Source organism: Dendrobates tinctorius, unplaced genomic scaffold (assembly GCF_039654945.1).
Source record: "Dendrobates tinctorius isolate UK_male_01 unplaced genomic scaffold, ASM3965494v1 ptg000397l, whole genome shotgun sequence".
Lineage (NCBI taxonomy): Eukaryota > Metazoa > Chordata > Amphibia > Anura > Dendrobatidae > Dendrobates > Dendrobates tinctorius.
In genome coordinates this window covers 46,135-62,210 of record NW_027362063.1, presented here as the reverse complement: position 1 = coordinate 62,210, position 16,076 = coordinate 46,135, and the positions used below count along the sequence as shown (strand labels likewise).

Below are 16,076 nucleotides of genomic sequence, written 5' to 3'. Positions count from 1 at the left end.
ACTCCTGTGCTCAGGCAGGTCGTCGCTGTCCAGGGTCTTCTTGTCTCATCCTCCGGGCGATGTAGCAGAGCTGGAGGAGGTCTTAAAGGGGTATTCTCAATCGATCCACCCTGTGGTAGGGGGATGGAGAGCTCTGGGGCTGATTCAGGGCATCCAAAAAAGCGCTGCTCAAGTCCTTCTCCATGCACTCCTGTGCTACGTCCTGATGCGCTTGCCCTCGTATCCGTGGAGTACCGACCGCAAGGGAACCATCATCAGAGGAATCAGCCCCATTCGTCGCAGGAAAGTGTACGGTGAGGTATACTCCGCGTGCTTGCCTGTTGTTGGTTCGGGGAGAGCGGGCCGTAGAAAGGAACAGTCGCCCCCTTCACTAAGTTAATTAAAAAATAATAATTTACAGAAAATTAAAAAATAAAAAAAACGGTGGGGTCTGAAACCAGACCCAAGTGCCTCCTACAGACACTAAGCAAGAACTGGAGAAATCTCAGTCAGCGAGAGGGTGTATACTGCAGGGGAGGAGCTAACTTTTTCTGGTTTACTTAGTGTCTGTCACGTGGACCCATCCTTTGTGACGCGACCCGCAGGCCAGTAACTAAAACAACAAGACAAGGGGAAGGGACAACAGTTACAACGGTGGGCCCAGCGTTAGGGAAAGGAGACGTGGAGACCTCCTGCACTCCCTTGAGTCAGTGTCCCTAACGCTCCTAACGTTCCCTATGCCGGTTCCGCACCGGGCACCGATCAGGAACCTGTCGCCCTAGCACACCCTACACCTATCCCTTGCTAGGGAGCTGGGTGGCGCAGGCACTGGCCCCACCGCTGTACTAATACACACTAAGGAAAAACACAAACGGGGAAACACCACTTAGCTTTACTCTGTTGCACTTGCTCCTAGCAACAGAGTCCACCACCAGAATGCAGCTCTCCTCCTGAATCGCTGCCACCAAGCTCTGTCAGAGCTACAAGGAAATCCCCTATGACTCTTTCCACACCAGGGCTAAGACAGTGCTGCAAGGAACGCTCTCCAGCTTCTTCCTCCACCAAGGATGGTTGAAATGAACACTATCACCAACACTGATTGCAACACCTGTGACTATTATAGCAGAGCCAGCAATCACACCTGCATTATAATCATGTGCACTTAACTAAAGAAACAAGAGTGCAATGACGCTCACCACCACCTGGGGCAAACTTAGAACAAACGACACCACAGTGCAATAATCCTAATGGCCACCGGGGGCAAAAACCAAACTTAAGCACAGCTTAAGAAAAAAAAGGTTACCTGTGATTTTTATCAGTCCTGATCCAGCATGGATCATGACAGTGTCCTCCTAGTGGCGAGCAGCATAACACCCACGGTCTCAGTGTCCCCCAGTGAGGCGTAGGAGAAATAAGATTTTACTTCGCTGACAGGACAACACTTGAGCTGTAGTTTCTCTCGCTTCTCTCCCAGAACAACTACAAGGAGAGAAGAGAGAAAGCACAGCCCAAATGCTGCCATATTTACAAATATATTTGGGGTTTTGGTCCCTGTGATAGGATCTATCACAGGGATCAAAACCCAGCAGCCAATGAGAAAATTCTCACTGGTTGCCGGGTGCAGGCAGGCAGATCTTGGCAGGCGCACTGCCGGGTACAAAGTTGGACCACAATGAGCTCACTTTTATGCTAAGTTCATGCAACCATAGAAGGAAAAAAGGCAGATTTTTCACCTGTACTCTCATCAGTATGGCATTTTTATTATACAGCAGTAGCAAATATGTTGTACAAGACCAAAGATGGGTTCCTACGTTAAAAATTTCAATGTATCTGTAAAAGTCAGATATTATAAGGTTGATCCGTACGGGATCCGACCATTCATGGGGCGCCCATAGACTGAAATAGGCAAGTCTCATCCAAAACATGGAGGATATTAGTCTATAAAAAAATTTAAAAAAAATTAAAAATTTGAAGAACCTGATTGCATAATACTGATCCAAGAGCTCTCCATGCAAGGTCAATTATTCCACAGACAACAATCGGACCAAAAATACAGTATTGTGAACTTAGCCTTGAAGTACCAAGAGCGCCGGCTCTTTAAAGGAGCTGTCCATTTTGGGGGGGGGGGGGGGGAGACTTTTTTTTTTTCTCTTCTTACTTAAATCCGCATACATTTGCTTAAAAAATATGGGCCTGATTCATGAAGGAGTTTTCTAAAGTTTTCTGGGGGAAAAAACCCTACAAATGTTGAAAAATGTTTGGTGTTTTTAGTAAGTCAGTGTCAATTTTGACAAAATGGACGAGGCATGCGTTTGATGAGGCGTGGTCAAACCCACTCATCCGATTATTCAAAAGTTACTCCGCCGTAAATCTAGCCGGAGACGTATTCCGGGCTATATGCGTGCTGTGTACTGTGTAATGGCTGTGTGACTGTACAGGAACATCATACCACATCTCCTGGGCAGGGGACGAAGATAAAAACAAGGGCGTACAGACAGGACAGCACAAGACCTCGCTGCTGCTTTCTGTGAGGTAAAACAGGTGTAGACCGTAAGCAAATGTTTTACCTCACAGAAAAGGTGTAATACTTCAGGGTGAAGAGAGCGCTCTAAGAGTCAAGGCAAAATTTAACAGATTACTTGTGAGTTAAAATATTTTGCTACATAGTGAGTGAAAGCGAGGAGAGACTTACCCGGGATTTAGCTTTCAGGAAGACATGGTTCTCCATATCCTTGCTAGACTTGTTGTGCGCCACTCCGGCTTTCCGCATAGCTTCTTCACTGGAATGCAAGGAAATGCCATTCATTTAAGGTAAAAATCATCTGTACTTCTAGAGGGATCATTCTCTGAATGTGAGGATCAAACAGGTAGAAATACGCTGCCATGTCATTTTAATGGCAGCGACACGGTACCAGTCACTTTGCTGTAGAGGAGCCACCCTGTGCTGCTACTAATCAGTCAGGGTCTAGAGACGCAACATTAATGTTCTTCAATCGGGAGCTTTCAAGAAAACAGTTTTTTTTTTCAAGCTTCGCCTATGGTTCCCTTTACATTCCCAATCCTAGAGGTCACTGACTTTTCCTGATCTTGGCAGCGTCCACAGGATGCAGCTTGTAGTCAGAGCTCAGGAACAATAACTAATGGAGGCCGAGCTTTCAAACTGGCTGTACAGAGCAATAATGAAAAAGCCAACATACACTATATGATGACGATAGCGGAAGTCCTACCGTGTTACCTGGGGATCCATTGATAATCTGATGTGGAGGGGGCCAGATGTTTATCCTATGCTGGTTGATGGTAGAGTGGGAAAATATAGGGTTGAAAGGGATTTTATCACTAAATACCTCCCAAAAGCCCCCATTGCTCTGTATGATAGCATCAGTGTATGTTTCCCTGATGAGAGCCTAGGAAACGTCATCAGAAGGGGATAGGTCTCATATGCAGATACCCGAAGAGACTTTGGTCTACTGTACACTGTTACTTTACAGGGAATCTGTCACCAGTTTTTTGGCCTATCAACTAAAAATATCATCTACTAGAGTGTGAGCTATACATTCCCCAACTAATTGTGAAACCCCCTGACTCCCCATGAATCCCCCATAAAATCCATTTATATTGCTCCCACGTGGTATGGTAATATCCTCGGTCTGGTCCGATGGGTGTTGGTTCTGGTCCCTCTCCACCCCAAATCAGCGTGCTGTACGTATTCCGTTCTGTGAATAGCGTTGTCCGCGTACAGGTCCCGCGCGTGCGCATTCAAACTGTCTCCCGCACATGCGCAGTATGCTTTTCGGCTTTGCCCGTTTGCCAAAGGTCTTCTCTAGAAGACTTGCAATTAAGTCAGCTTTTTCGTGATTCATTATGACATGTAAGGCAAAATTAGGAGTAGAAGCTACAAAAAAAAAACAAAACAAAAAAAAAAACACTACTCTATGCAGCACTGAACTGCAACGTCAAGAAGGAAAAGTTGTGTAATGATGGAAATCACAGGGTCGGGAAAAAATAGAACATTTTCAAAACAACTGGATTTACCATCTAGTGTGAGCGCCACGGGCAGAAATATCAGCACCCACACACGATTTGATCTGCCATTAGTGAGGCATTAGGTTCTTTTTTATTTAAGTGGTAAAAAAGGCACTATTTTACGAGACCTGTAGCTTCTCCATTTTTCATGATCTCGGGCTGGGTGAGCGCATTTTTCATGCTTAGGCTGGTTTCACACTTGCGGTTTTTTTCGCGGGATTTTAGAGCTAAAAAACGCATGCTTTTTTTTCCCTATACTTTGCATGGGATGCGCTTATGTGCGCATACACGCGTTTGTATGCGTTTTTGCGCGCATGCGGTTTTTTGCGGTATGCGCTCGTGCGCACAAAATGCATCCTGTTGCATTTTTTGGGCGTCGACTTGCCTCAAAAAAACGCATGCGCGCGCAATGCTTTTTTTACAGCAAGACACCCATTATAAGTCTATGGGTGCGCATATGTGCGCATATGTGCGCATTGGCATGCTTATGTATGCGTTTTTTTGCACATGCGTTTTTTTTTGTTAACCATGGAATTTAGGGGTTTGGGTTAGAGTTAGGGTTAGTTAAGGGGGTTTAGGGTCAGGGTTAGTTAGGGTTTGGGTTAAGTATGGTTTGGTTAAGGGTTAGGGTCAGGGTTAGAGTCAGGGTCAGGGTTAGGGTCAGGGTTAGGGTCAGGGTTAGGGTCAGGGTTAGGGTCAGGGTTAGTAAAGTCATGGTTTGGGTTAGTGTGAGGGGCCACCTAATGTTTGAAAAAACCGCAAACGCGGTAAAAACGCACTGAAAACGCATACAAACGCATAAAAACGCTGCGTTTTTTTCATGCATGCTCATAAAAATGCTTGAAAAAAACGCAGCAGTTGTATGCTTTTGTATGTGTTTTTTCAATGCGTTTTTTTGCAGGAAAAACGCGCTGCAAAAAAAAGCAAGTGTGAAATTAGCCTGAGCTGACCTTTTTATTGATACCATCTTGGTGTTGATTGCCCGTTTATGCATTTTAACGCAATGTTGAGGAACAAAAAAAAATAATTCTGATATTTTGAATTTTTTTCCCGCTATGCCGTTAAGTGATCTGGTTAATTTTTTTTTATATATTAATTGATCAGGCGATTCTGAGCGCGGTGATACCAAATATGTGTGTGTGTGATTTTTTTTTATTATTTTATTTTGAATGGAGCGAAAGGGGGTGATTTGAACTGTTATTTTTTTTATAATTTTAAAAACTTTTTTTTTGTTGTTTTACTTTTTGCATGCTTCAATAGTCTCCATGGGAGACTAGAAGCTGCAGTTGTTTGATCGGCTCTGCTACACACAGGCGATGATCAGATCACCTGTATGTAGCACAATTGCTCACTTGCTACGAGCGCCAACCACCGGGCGGCGCTCACAGAAATCTGACAATGCCGACACATCGGTGACACGTGATCATGTGACAGTGCCACCGATGGGCAGCATTAGTGACGCACTACCGGTTAGCACAGACATACTCCCCCCACCCACGTGGGCCACCCAACAGCACCACAAATACTGACTGGTGACATGCTCATGCAGCTTTTATCTATCCCTCATTGCCTTAGATGGCCGGACGATCATTGTAAATAAGCTCCTACACTTTGTGTCACCCCCCACCTCACTGTAGATTGTAAGCTCTTACGAGCTGGGTCATCATTATTTTGCTTTAATTATTGTACTATCGTTAACCTTGTTACTTATTACTGTTGTCTACGAACTGCTGAATTGTAAAGTGCTGAGGAATAAAGATTATAACCCACCAGGAGGGTGCAGCTGAGCGCAGCCATACCCCTCCCCAACCAGGAGGGGGCGCCGCAGAGCGCAGCCATACGCCGCCAACCAGGAGGGGGCGCCGCAGAGCGCAGCCATACGCCCCCAACCAGGAGAGCACAGCCATACCCCCCCAACCAGGAGGGCGCAGCAGAGCCCAGCCATAAACCCCCCCAACCAGGAGGGCGCCGCAGAGCGCAGCCATACGCCCCCAACCAGGAGAGCACAGCCATACCCCCCCAACCAGGAGGGCGCAGCAGAGCCCAGCCATACCCCCCCAACCAGGAGGGCGCAGCAGAGCAAAGCCATAACCCCCCCAACCAGGAGGGCGCCGCAGAGCGCAGCCATACGCCCCCCAACCAGGAGAGCACAGCCATACCCCCCCAACCAGGAGGGCGCAGCAGAGCCCAGCCATAACCCCCCCCAACCAGGAGGGGGCGCCGCAGAGCCCAGCCATAACCCCCCCAACCAGGAGGGGGCGCCGCAGAGCGCAGCCATACCCCCCCCCCAACCAGGAGGGCGTAGCAGAGCCCAGCCATAACCCCCCCAACCAGGAGGGCGCAGCAGAGCCCAGCCATACCCCCCTCAACCAGGAGGGCGCCGCAGAGCCCAGCCATACCCCCCTCAACCAGGAGGGCGCCGCAGAGCCCAGCCATAACCCCCCCCAACCAGGAGGGCGCCGCAGAGCCCAGCCATAACCCCCCCCAACCAGGAGGGCGCCGCAGAGCCCAGCCATAACCCCCCCCAACCAGGAGGGCGCCGCAGAGCCCAGCCATAACCCCCCCAACCAGGAGGGCGCAGCAGAGCCCAGCCATAACCCCCCCAACCAGGAGGGCGCAGCAGAGCCCAGCCATAACCCCCCCCCCCAACCAGGAGGGCGCCGCAGAGCGCAGCCATTCCCCCCCCCCACCAGGAGGGCGCAGCAGAGCCCAGCCATAACCCCCCCAACCAGGAGGGCGCCGCAGAGCGCAGCCATACCTCCCCCCACCAGGAGGGCGCCGCAGAGCCCATCCATAACCCCCCAATCAGGAGGGCGCAGCAGAGCGCAGCCATACCCCCCCCCCAACCAGGAGGGCACAGCCATACCCCCCCAACCAGGAGGGCGCAGCAGAGCCCAGCCATAACCCCCCCAACCAGGAGGGCGCCGCAGAGCGCAGCCATACGCCCCCAACCAGGAGAGCACAGCCATACCCCCCCCAACCAGGAGGGCGCAGCAGAGCCCAGCCATAACCCCCCCAACTAGGAAGGCGCCGCAGAGCGCAGCCATACGCCCCCAACCAGGAGAGCACAGCCATACCCCCCCCAACCAGGAGGGCGCAGCAGAGCCCAGCCATAACCCCCCCAACTAGGAAGGCGCCGCAGAGCGCAGCCATACGCCCCAACCAGGAGAGCACAGCCATACCCCCCCAACCAGGAGGGCGCAGCAGAGCCCAGCCATAACCCCCCCCCCCAACCAGGAGGGCGCCGCAGAGCCCAGCCATAACCCCCCCCCCAACCAGGAGGGGGCGCCGCAGAGCCCAGCCATAACCCCCCCCAACCAGGAGGGGGCGCCGCAGAGCCCAGCCATAACCCCCCCCCAACCAGGAGGGGGCGCCGCAGAGCCCAGCCATAACCCCCCCAACCAGGAGGGGGCGCCGCAGAGCCCAGCCATAACCCCCCCCCAACCAGGAGGGCGTAGCAGAGCCCAGCCATAACCCCCCCAACCAGGAGGGCGCAGCAGAGCCCAGCCATAACCCCCCCAACCAGGAGGGCGCAGCAGAGCCCAGCCATAACCCCCCCAACCAGGAGGGCGCAGCAGAGCCCAGCCATGCCCCCCCCAACCAGGAGGGCGCAGCAGAGCGCAGCCATACCCCCCCCAACCAGGAGGGCACAGCCATACCCCCCCAACCAGGAGGGCGCAGCAGAGCCCAGCCATAACCCCCCCAACCAGGAGGGCGCCGCAGAGCGCAGCCATACGCCCCCAAGCAGGAGAGCACAGCCATACCCCCCCAACCAGGAGGGCGCAGCAGAGCCCAGCCATAACCCCCCCAACCAGGAGGGCGCCGCAGAGCGCAGCCATACGCCCCCAACCAGGAGAGCACAGCCATACCCCCCCAACCAGGAGGGCGCCGCAGAGCCCAGCCATAACCCCCCCCCAACCAGGCGGGGGCGCCGCAGAGCCCAGCCATAACCCCCCCCAACCAGGAGGGGGCGCCGCAGAGCCCAGCCATAACCCCCCCAACCAGGAGGGCGCAGCAGAGCCCAGCCATAACCCCCCCAACCAGGAGGGCGCAGCAGAGCCCAGCCATAACCCCCCCAACCAGGAGGGCGCAGCAGAGCGCAGCCATACCCCCCCCCCAACCAGGAGGGCACAGCCATACCCCCCCAACCAGGAGGGCGCAGCAGAGCCCAGCCATAACCCCCCCAACCAGGAGGGCGCCGCAGAGCGCAGCCATACGCCCCCAACCAGGAGAGCCCAGCCATAACCCCCCCAACTAGGAGGGCGCCGCAGAGCGCAGCCATACGCCCCCAACCAGGAGAGCACAGCCATACCCCCCCAACCAGGAGGGCGCAGCAGAGCCCAGCCATAACCCCCCCCCAACCAGGAGGGCGCCGCAGAGCCCAGCCATAACCCCCCCCAACCAGGAGGGGGCGCCGCAGAGCCCAGCCATAACCCCCCCCAACCAGGAGGGGGCGCCGCAGAGCCCAGCCATAACCCCCCCCCAACCAGGAGGGGGCGCCGCAGAGCCCAGCCATAACCCCCCCCAACCAGGAGGGGGCGCCGCAGAGCCCAGCCATAACCCCCCCCAACCAGGAGGGGGCGCCGCAGAGCCCAGCCATAACCCCCCCCAACCAGGAGGGGGCGCCGCAGAGCCCAGCCATAACCCCCCCCCAACCAGGAGGGGGCTCCGCAGAGCCCAGCCATAACCCCCCCCAACCAGGAGGGCGTAGCAGAGCCCAGCCATAACCCCCCCCAACCAGGAGGGCGTAGCAGAGCCCAGCCATAACCCCCCCAACCAGGAGGGCGCCGCAGAGCCCAGCCATAACCCCCCCAACCAGGAGGGCGCCGCAGAGCCCAGCCATAACCCCCCCAACCAGGAGGGCGCAGCAGAGCCCAGCCATAACCCCCCCCAACCAGGAGGGCGCAGCAGAGCGCAGCCATACCCCCCCCCAACCAGGAGGGCACAGCCATACCCCCCCAACCAGGAGGGCGCAGCAGAGCCCAGCCATAACCCCCCCCAACCAGGAGGGCGCCGCAGAGCGCAGCCATACGCCCCCAACCAGGAGAGCACAGCCATACCCCCCCAACCAGGAGGGCGCAGCAGAGCCCAGCCATAACCCCCCCAACCAGGAGGGCGCCGCAGAGCGCAGCCATACGCCCCCAACCAGGAGAGCACAGCCATACCCCCCCAACCAGGAGGGCGCCGCAGAGCCCAGCCATAACCCCCCCCCAACCAGGAGGGGGCGCCGCAGAGCCCAGCCATAACCCCCCCAACCAGGAGGGGGCGCCGCAGAGCCCAGCCATAACCCCCCCAACCAGGAGGGGGCGCCGCAGAGCCCAGCCATAACCCCCCCAACCAGGAGGGGGCGCCGCAGAGCCCAGCCATAACCCCCCCCAACCAGGAGGGGGCGCCGCAGAGCGCAGCCATAACCCCCCCCAACCAGGAGGGGGCGCCGCAGAGCGCAGCCATAACCCCCCCCAACCAGGAGGGGGCGCCGCAGAGCGCAGCCATAACCCCCCCCAACCAGGAGGGCGTAGCAGAGCCCAGCCATAACCCCCCCCCCAACCAGGAGGGGGCGCCGCAGAGCGCAGCCATAACCCCCCCCCCAACCAGGAGGGCGCCGCAGAGCCCAGCCATAACCCCCCCCCCAACCAGGAGGGCACCGCAGAGCGCAGCCATTCCCCCCCCCCCCAACCAGGAGGGCGCAGCAGAGCCCAGCCATAACCCCCCCCCCCCAACCAGGAGGGCGCAGCAGAGCCCAGCCATAACCCCCCCCCCCCCAACCAGGAGGGCGCAGCAGAGCCCAGCCATAACCCCCCCCCCCAACCAGGAGGGCGCAGCAGAGCCCAGCCATTCCCCCCCCCCCACCAGGAGGGCGCCGCAGAGCCCAGCCATAACCCCCCCCAACCAGGAGGGCGCCGCAGAGCCCAGCCATAACCCCCCCAACCAGGAGGGCGCAGCAGAGCCCAGCCATACCCCCCCCAACCAGGAGGGCGCAGCAGAGCGCAGCCATACCCCCCCCAACCAGGAGGGCACAGCCATACCCCCCCAACCAGGAGGGCGCAGCAGAGCCCAGCCATAACCCCCCCCAACCAGGAGGGCGCCGCAGAGCGCAGCCATACGCCCCCAACCAGGAGAGCACAGCCATACCCCCCCAACCAGGAGGGCGCAGCAGAGCCCAGCCATAACCCCCCCAACCAGGAGGGCGCCGCAGAGCGCAGCCATACGCCCCCAACCAGGAGAGCACAGCCATACCCCCCCAACCAGGAGGGCGCCGCAGAGCCCAGCCATAACCCCCCCCAACCAGGAGGGGGCGCCGCAGAGCCCAGCCATAACCCCCCCAACCAGGAGGGGGCGCCGCAGAGCCCAGCCATAACCCCCCCAACCAGGAGGGGGCGCCGCAGAGCCCAGCCATAACCCCCCCCAACCAGGAGGGGGCGCCGCAGAGCGCAGCCATAACCCCCCCCAACCAGGAGGGCGTAGCAGAGCCCAGCCATAACCCCCCCCAACCAGGAGGGCGTAGCAGAGCCCAGCCATAACCCCCCCAACCAGGAGGGCGTAGCAGAGCCCAGCCATAACCCCCCCAACCAGGAGGGCGCAGCAGAGCCCAGCCATAACCCCCCCAACCAGGAGGGCGCAGCAGAGCCCAGCCATAACCCCCCCAACCAGGAGGGCGCAGCAGAGCCCAGCCATAACCCCCCCAACCAGGAGGGCGCAGCAGAGCCCAGCCATAACCCCCCCAACCAGGAGGGCGCAGCAGAGCGCAGCCATACCCCCCCCCCCCAACCAGGAGGGCACAGCCATACCCCCCCAACCAGGAGGGCGCAGCAGAGCCCAGCCATAACCCCCCCAACCAGGAGGGCGCCGCAGAGCGCAGCCATACGCCCCCAACCAGGAGAGCACAGCCATACCCCCCCAACCAGGAGGGCGCAGCAGAGCCCAGCCATAACCCCCCCAACTAGGAGGGCGCCGCAGAGCGCAGCCATACGCCCCCAACCAGGAGAGCACAGCCATACCCCCCCAACCAGGAGGGCTCCGCAGAGCCCAGCCATAACCCCCCCCAACCAGGAGGGCGTAGCAGAGCCCAGCCATAACCCCCCCAACCAGGAGGGCGCCGCAGAGCCCAGCCATAACCCCCCCAACCAGGAGGGCGCCGCAGAGCCCAGCCATAACCCCCCCAACCAGGAGGGCGCAGCAGAGCCCAGCCATAACCCCCCCAACCAGGAGGGCGCAGCAGAGCGCAGCCATACCCCCCCCCAACCAGGAGGGCACAGCCATACCCCCCCAACCAGGAGGGCGCAGCAGAGCCCAGCCATAACCCCCCCAACCAGGAGGGCGCCGCAGAGCGCAGCCATACGCCCCCAACCAGGAGAGCACAGCCATACCCCCCCAACCAGGAGGGCGCAGCAGAGCCCAGCCATAACCCCCCCAACCAGGAGGGCGCCGCAGAGCGCAGCCATACGCCCCCAACCAGGAGAGCACAGCCATACCCCCCCAACCAGGAGGGCGCCGCAGAGCCCAGCCATAACCCCCCCCCAACCAGGAGGGTGCGCCGCAGAGCCCAGCCATAACCCCCCCAACCAGGAGGGGGCGCCGCAGATCCCAGCCATAACCCCCCCAACCAGGAGGGGGCGCCGCAGAGCCCAGCCATAACCCCCCCCAACCAGGAGGGGGCGCCGCAGAGCCCAGCCATAACCCCCCCCCAACCAGGAGGGGGCGCCGCAGAGCCCAGCCATAACCCCCCCCAACCAGGAGGGCGTAGCAGAGCCCAGCCATAACCCCCCCCAACCAGGAGGGCGTAGCAGAGCCCAGCCATAACCCCCCCAACCAGGAGGGCGTAGCAGAGCCCAGCCATAAACCCCCCCAACCAGGAGGGGGCGCCGCAGAGCCCAGCCATAAACCCCCCCAACCAGGAGGGGGCGCCGCAGAGCCCAGCCATAAACCCCCCCAACCAGGAGGGCGTAGCAGAGCCCAGCCATAAACCCCCCAACCAGGAGGGCGTAGCAGAGCCCAGCCATAACCCCCCCAACCAGGAGGGCGTAGCAGAGCCCAGCCATAACCCCCCCAACCAGGAGGGCGTAGCAGAGCCCAGCCATAACCCCCCCAACCAGGAGGGCGTAGCAGAGCCCAGCCATAACCCCCCCAACCAGGAGGGCGTAGCAGAGCCCAGCCATAACCCCCCCAACCAGGAGGGCGTAGCAGAGCCCAGCCATAACCCCCCCAACCAGGAGGGCGCAGCAGAGCCCAGCCATAACCCCCCCAACCAGGAGGGCGCAGCAGAGCCCAGCCATAACCCCCCCCAACCAGGAGGGCGCCGCAAAGCCCAGCCATAACCCCCCCAACCAGGAGGGCGCCGCAGAACCCAGCCATAACCCCCCCCAACCAGGAGGGCGCAGCAGAGCCCAGCCATAACCCCCCCCCAACCAGGAGGGCGCAGCAGAGCCCAGCCATAACCCCCCCCCAACCAGGAGGGCGCAGCAGAGCCCAGCCATAACCCCCCCCCCCCCCAACCAGGAGGGCGCCGCAGAGCCCAGCCATAACCCCCCCCCCCCAACCAGGAGGGCGCCGCAGAGCCCAGCCATTCCCCCCCCCCAACCAGGAGGGCGCAGCAGAGCCCAGCCATTCCCCCCCCCCAACCAGGAGGGCGCAGCAGAGCCCAGCCATAACCCCCCCCCCCCAACCAGGAGGGCGCAGCAGAGCCCAGCCATAACCCCCCCCCCCCCAACCAGGAGGGCGCAGCAGAGCCCAGCCATAACCCCCCCCCCCAACCAGGAGGGCGCAGCAGAGCCCAGCCATTCCCCCCCCCCCCACCAGGAGGGCGCCGCAGAGCCCAGCCATAACCCCCCCCAACCAGGAGGGCGCCGCAGAGCCCAGCCATAACCCCCCCCAACCAGGAGGGTGCAGCAGAGCGCAGCCATACCCCGACCAGGAGGGCAGATAATAGACGATGGCAGCACACTCAGACTTGACGGGCAAATCTCCATAGATGGATCTGACCGGTGTAGTTCCCTGGATCTCGAGCAATGTGAACTCTCCCGGTACTGCACGTTGCCGGTTAGGTAGGACACTGAGAGCGCTCCTGGCTGCGGCCTAGCTCCTGGCCAGTGAGTCCGGGCTGCCCACTTACATCTGACTGACCAGCTTCTGCCTGAAGCCCGCGCTCCGCCAGTCGCTGTCAGGGGCCGTCACGTCCATCCCGGGTCCTGGCGCTCTCTTTCCAAGCAAGAATCGCAGCTCCACCAGCAAACCGGAAGTGTCGCAAGGCAGCGTGGGACTTTGTTCAGTAAGATGGAAAGAGCGGCGAGTACACGCCCACAGGCAGCAGAGTGGCTGGCCACGCCCCCGCACGCCGATTGGTCTCTTTTCCCGTGCTTGGCTTGTGAGTGGCAGCGCTCGGACCGGCTGTCACACCGGGCTATTCCTGTAGTGTTACGTGAGTGTCTTTTCGCAGTCCGTATCCCGGGTGACGCCATGTTTGCGGAAGTGACGCTCGTGCTCAGGTATCGGCACCACGGTGCCAGGTGAGAGCAGCTGCGGAGGGCGCCTGGGGAGGAAGCGCCGGTCACATGGACGCAGGTAGACACATCCATGGCGGCCGCTCTGATCGCCCCTGGTGCTGGAGCCCTCATCACTGCCCCATATAGCTAGGACTCCAGTGAGCGCCGCAGTGCTGCCCGTCAGGCTGTGCTGACACCAGCTGGGTGCAGTGCTGGCTGCTGCCCTGTATGGGGTCCTGTAGCCTTCATGTCCCAGGGATGGATTTACTGGGGAGACTGAGACTTTTACTTTCCCCCTTTCACTTTCACTCCCTCACCTTTCGCAGCCTCTTCAGGGACGAGCGTTCTCCTTACTGTCAGTCTGCAAGTATATAGGAGATGCTGGCTGAGGATACGAATGCTGGGCGACGTGTGCGGCCCCTGTGCCCGACCCCCAATTCGCGGGCCCCTGTGCCCGACCCCCATCTCGCGACCCTGTGCCCTGCCCCCATCTCGCGACCCCTGTGCCCTGCCCCCATCTCGCGACCCCTGTGCCCTGCCCCCATCTCGCGACCCCTGTGCCCTGCCCCCATCTCGCGGCCCCTGTGCCCTGCCCCCATCTCGCGGCCCCTGTGCCCTGCCCCCATCTCGCGGCCCCTGTGCCCTGCCCCCATCTCGCGGCCCCTGTGCCCCTGCCCCCACCCTGCGGCCCCTGTGCCCCTGCCCCCACCCTGCGGCCCCTGTGCCCCTGCCCCCACCCTGCGGCCCCTGTGCCCCTGCCCCCACCCTGCGGCCCCTGTGCCCCTGCCCCCACCCTGCGGCCCCTGTGCCCCTGCCCCCACCCTGCGGCCCCTGTGCCCCTGCCCCCACCCTGCGGCCCCTGTGCCCGACCCCCCGCCCTGCGGCCCCTGTGCCCTGCCCCCAATTCGCGGGCCCCTGTGCCCTGCCCCCAATTCGCGGGCCCCTGTGCCCTGCCCCCATCTCGCGGCCCCTGTGCCCTGCCCCCATCTCGCGGCCCCTGTGCCCTGCCCCCATCTCGCGGCCCCTGTGCCCTGCCCCCATCTCGCGGCCCCTGTGCCCCTGCCCCCATCTCGCGGCCCCTGTGCCCCTGCCCCCATCTCGCGGCCCCTGTGCCCCTGCCCCCATCTCGCGGCCCCTGTGCCCCTGCCCCCATCTCGCGGCCCCTGTGCCCCTGCCCCCATCTCGCGGCCCCTGTGCCCCTGCCCCCATCTCGCGGCCCCTGTGCCCCTGCCCCCATCTCGCGGCCCCTGTGCCCCTGCCCCCATCTCGCGGCCCCTGTGCCCCTGCCCCCATCTCGCGGCCCCTGTGCCCCTGCCCCCATCTCGCGGCCCCTGTGCCCCTGCCCCCGCCCTGCGGCCCCTGTGCCCCTGCCCCCGCCCTGCGGCCCCTGTGCCCCTGCCCCCGCCCTGCGGCCCCTGTGCCCCTGCCCCCGCCCTGCGGCCCCTGTGCCCTGCCCCCATCTCGCGACCCCTGTGCCCTGCCCCCATCTCGCGGCCCCTGTGCCCTGCCCCCATCTCGCGGCCCCTGTGCCCTGCCCCCATCTCGCGGCCCCTGTGCCCCTGCCCCCATCTCGCGGCCCCTGTGCCCCTGCCCCCATCTCGCGGCCCCTGTGCCCCTGCCCCCATCTCGCGGCCCCTGTGCCCCTGCCCCCATCTCGCGGCCCCTGTGCCCCTGCCCCCATCTCGCGGCCCCTGTGCCCCTGCCCCCATCTCGCGGCCCCTGCCCCCATCTCGCGGCCCCTGCCCCCATCTCGCGGCCCCTGCCCCCATCTCGCGGCCCCTGCCCCCATCTCGCGGCCCCTGCCCCCATCTCGCGGCCCCTGCCCCCATCTCGCGGCCCCTTTGCCCCTGCCCCCATCTCGCGGCCCCTGTGCCCCTGCCCCCATCTCGCGGCCCCTGTGCCCGACCCCCGCCCTGCGGCCCCTGTGCCCGACCCCCGCCCTGCGGCCCCTGTGCCCGACCCCCGCCCTGCGGCCCCTGTGCCCTGCCCCCAATTCGCGGGCCCCTGTGCCCTGCCCCCATCTCGCGACCCCTGTGCCCTGCCCCCCATCTCGCGGCCCCTGTGCCCTGCCCCCCATCTCGCGGCCCCTGCGCCCTGACCCCCATCTCGCGGCCCCTGCGCCCTGACCCCCATCTCGCGGCCCCTGCGCCCTGACCCCCATCTCGCGGCCCCTGCGCCCTGACCCCCATCTCGCGGCCCCTGCGCCCTGACCCCCATCTCGCGGCCCCTGCGCCCTGACCCCCATCTCGCGGCCCCTGCGCCCTGACCCCCATCTCGCGGCCCCTGCGCCCCGGCCCCCGCCCTGCGGCCCCTGCGCCGCGGCCCCTGCGGCCCCTGCGCCCCGGCCCCCGCCCTGCGGCCCCTGCGCCCCCGCCCTGCGGCCCCTGCGCCCCCGCCCTGCGGCCCCTGCGCCCCCGCCCTGCGGCCCCTGCGCCCCGGCCCCCGCCCTGCGGCCCCTGCGCCCCGGCCCCCGCCCTGGGGCCCCTATGTCCGACACCCGCCCTGCGTCCCCTGTGCCCGACCCCCATCTCGCGGCCCCTGTGTCCGACACCCGCCCTGCAGCCGCCGGGCTCGCTCAGACCAGGGTATTATACC

At 62.0% G+C, this 16,076-nt stretch overlaps 2 protein-coding genes across 7 annotated transcripts in view; one reads left to right on the top strand and one right to left on the bottom strand.

Annotated features, from left to right (window-relative positions):
* The window catches only part of MED15 (mediator complex subunit 15), a 102,299-nt gene extending 89,006 nt beyond the window's left edge, over window positions 1-13,293 (bottom strand). Inside the window, exons 1-2 of one of the 3 annotated variants that reach the window (XM_073563783.1) lie at window positions 13,112-13,293; window positions 2,672-2,759 (exon numbers count right to left, since the gene is read on the bottom strand). In XM_073563783.1, coding sequence (XP_073419884.1) covers window positions 2,672-2,759; window positions 13,112-13,179 — 156 coding nt within the window. In that variant the 5' untranslated portion in view covers window positions 13,180-13,293. The remainder of the gene's footprint in view (window positions 1-2,671; window positions 2,760-13,111) is intronic. The other 2 variants (XM_073563782.1, XM_073563784.1) reach the window with 2 other exon arrangements.
* Window positions 13,294-13,363: 70 nt separating this feature from the next.
* LOC141076357 (kelch-like protein 22) overlaps window positions 13,364-16,076 on the top strand; it is a 46,383-nt gene continuing 43,670 nt past the window's right edge. For 2 of the 4 annotated variants that reach the window (XM_073563788.1, XM_073563785.1), the window contains exon 1: window positions 13,424-13,560. The gene's annotated coding sequence lies outside the window, so the exon portion shown is untranslated. Of the gene's footprint in view, window positions 13,561-16,076 lie in introns of all 4 variants that reach the window. The other 2 variants (XM_073563787.1, XM_073563786.1) reach the window with 2 other exon arrangements.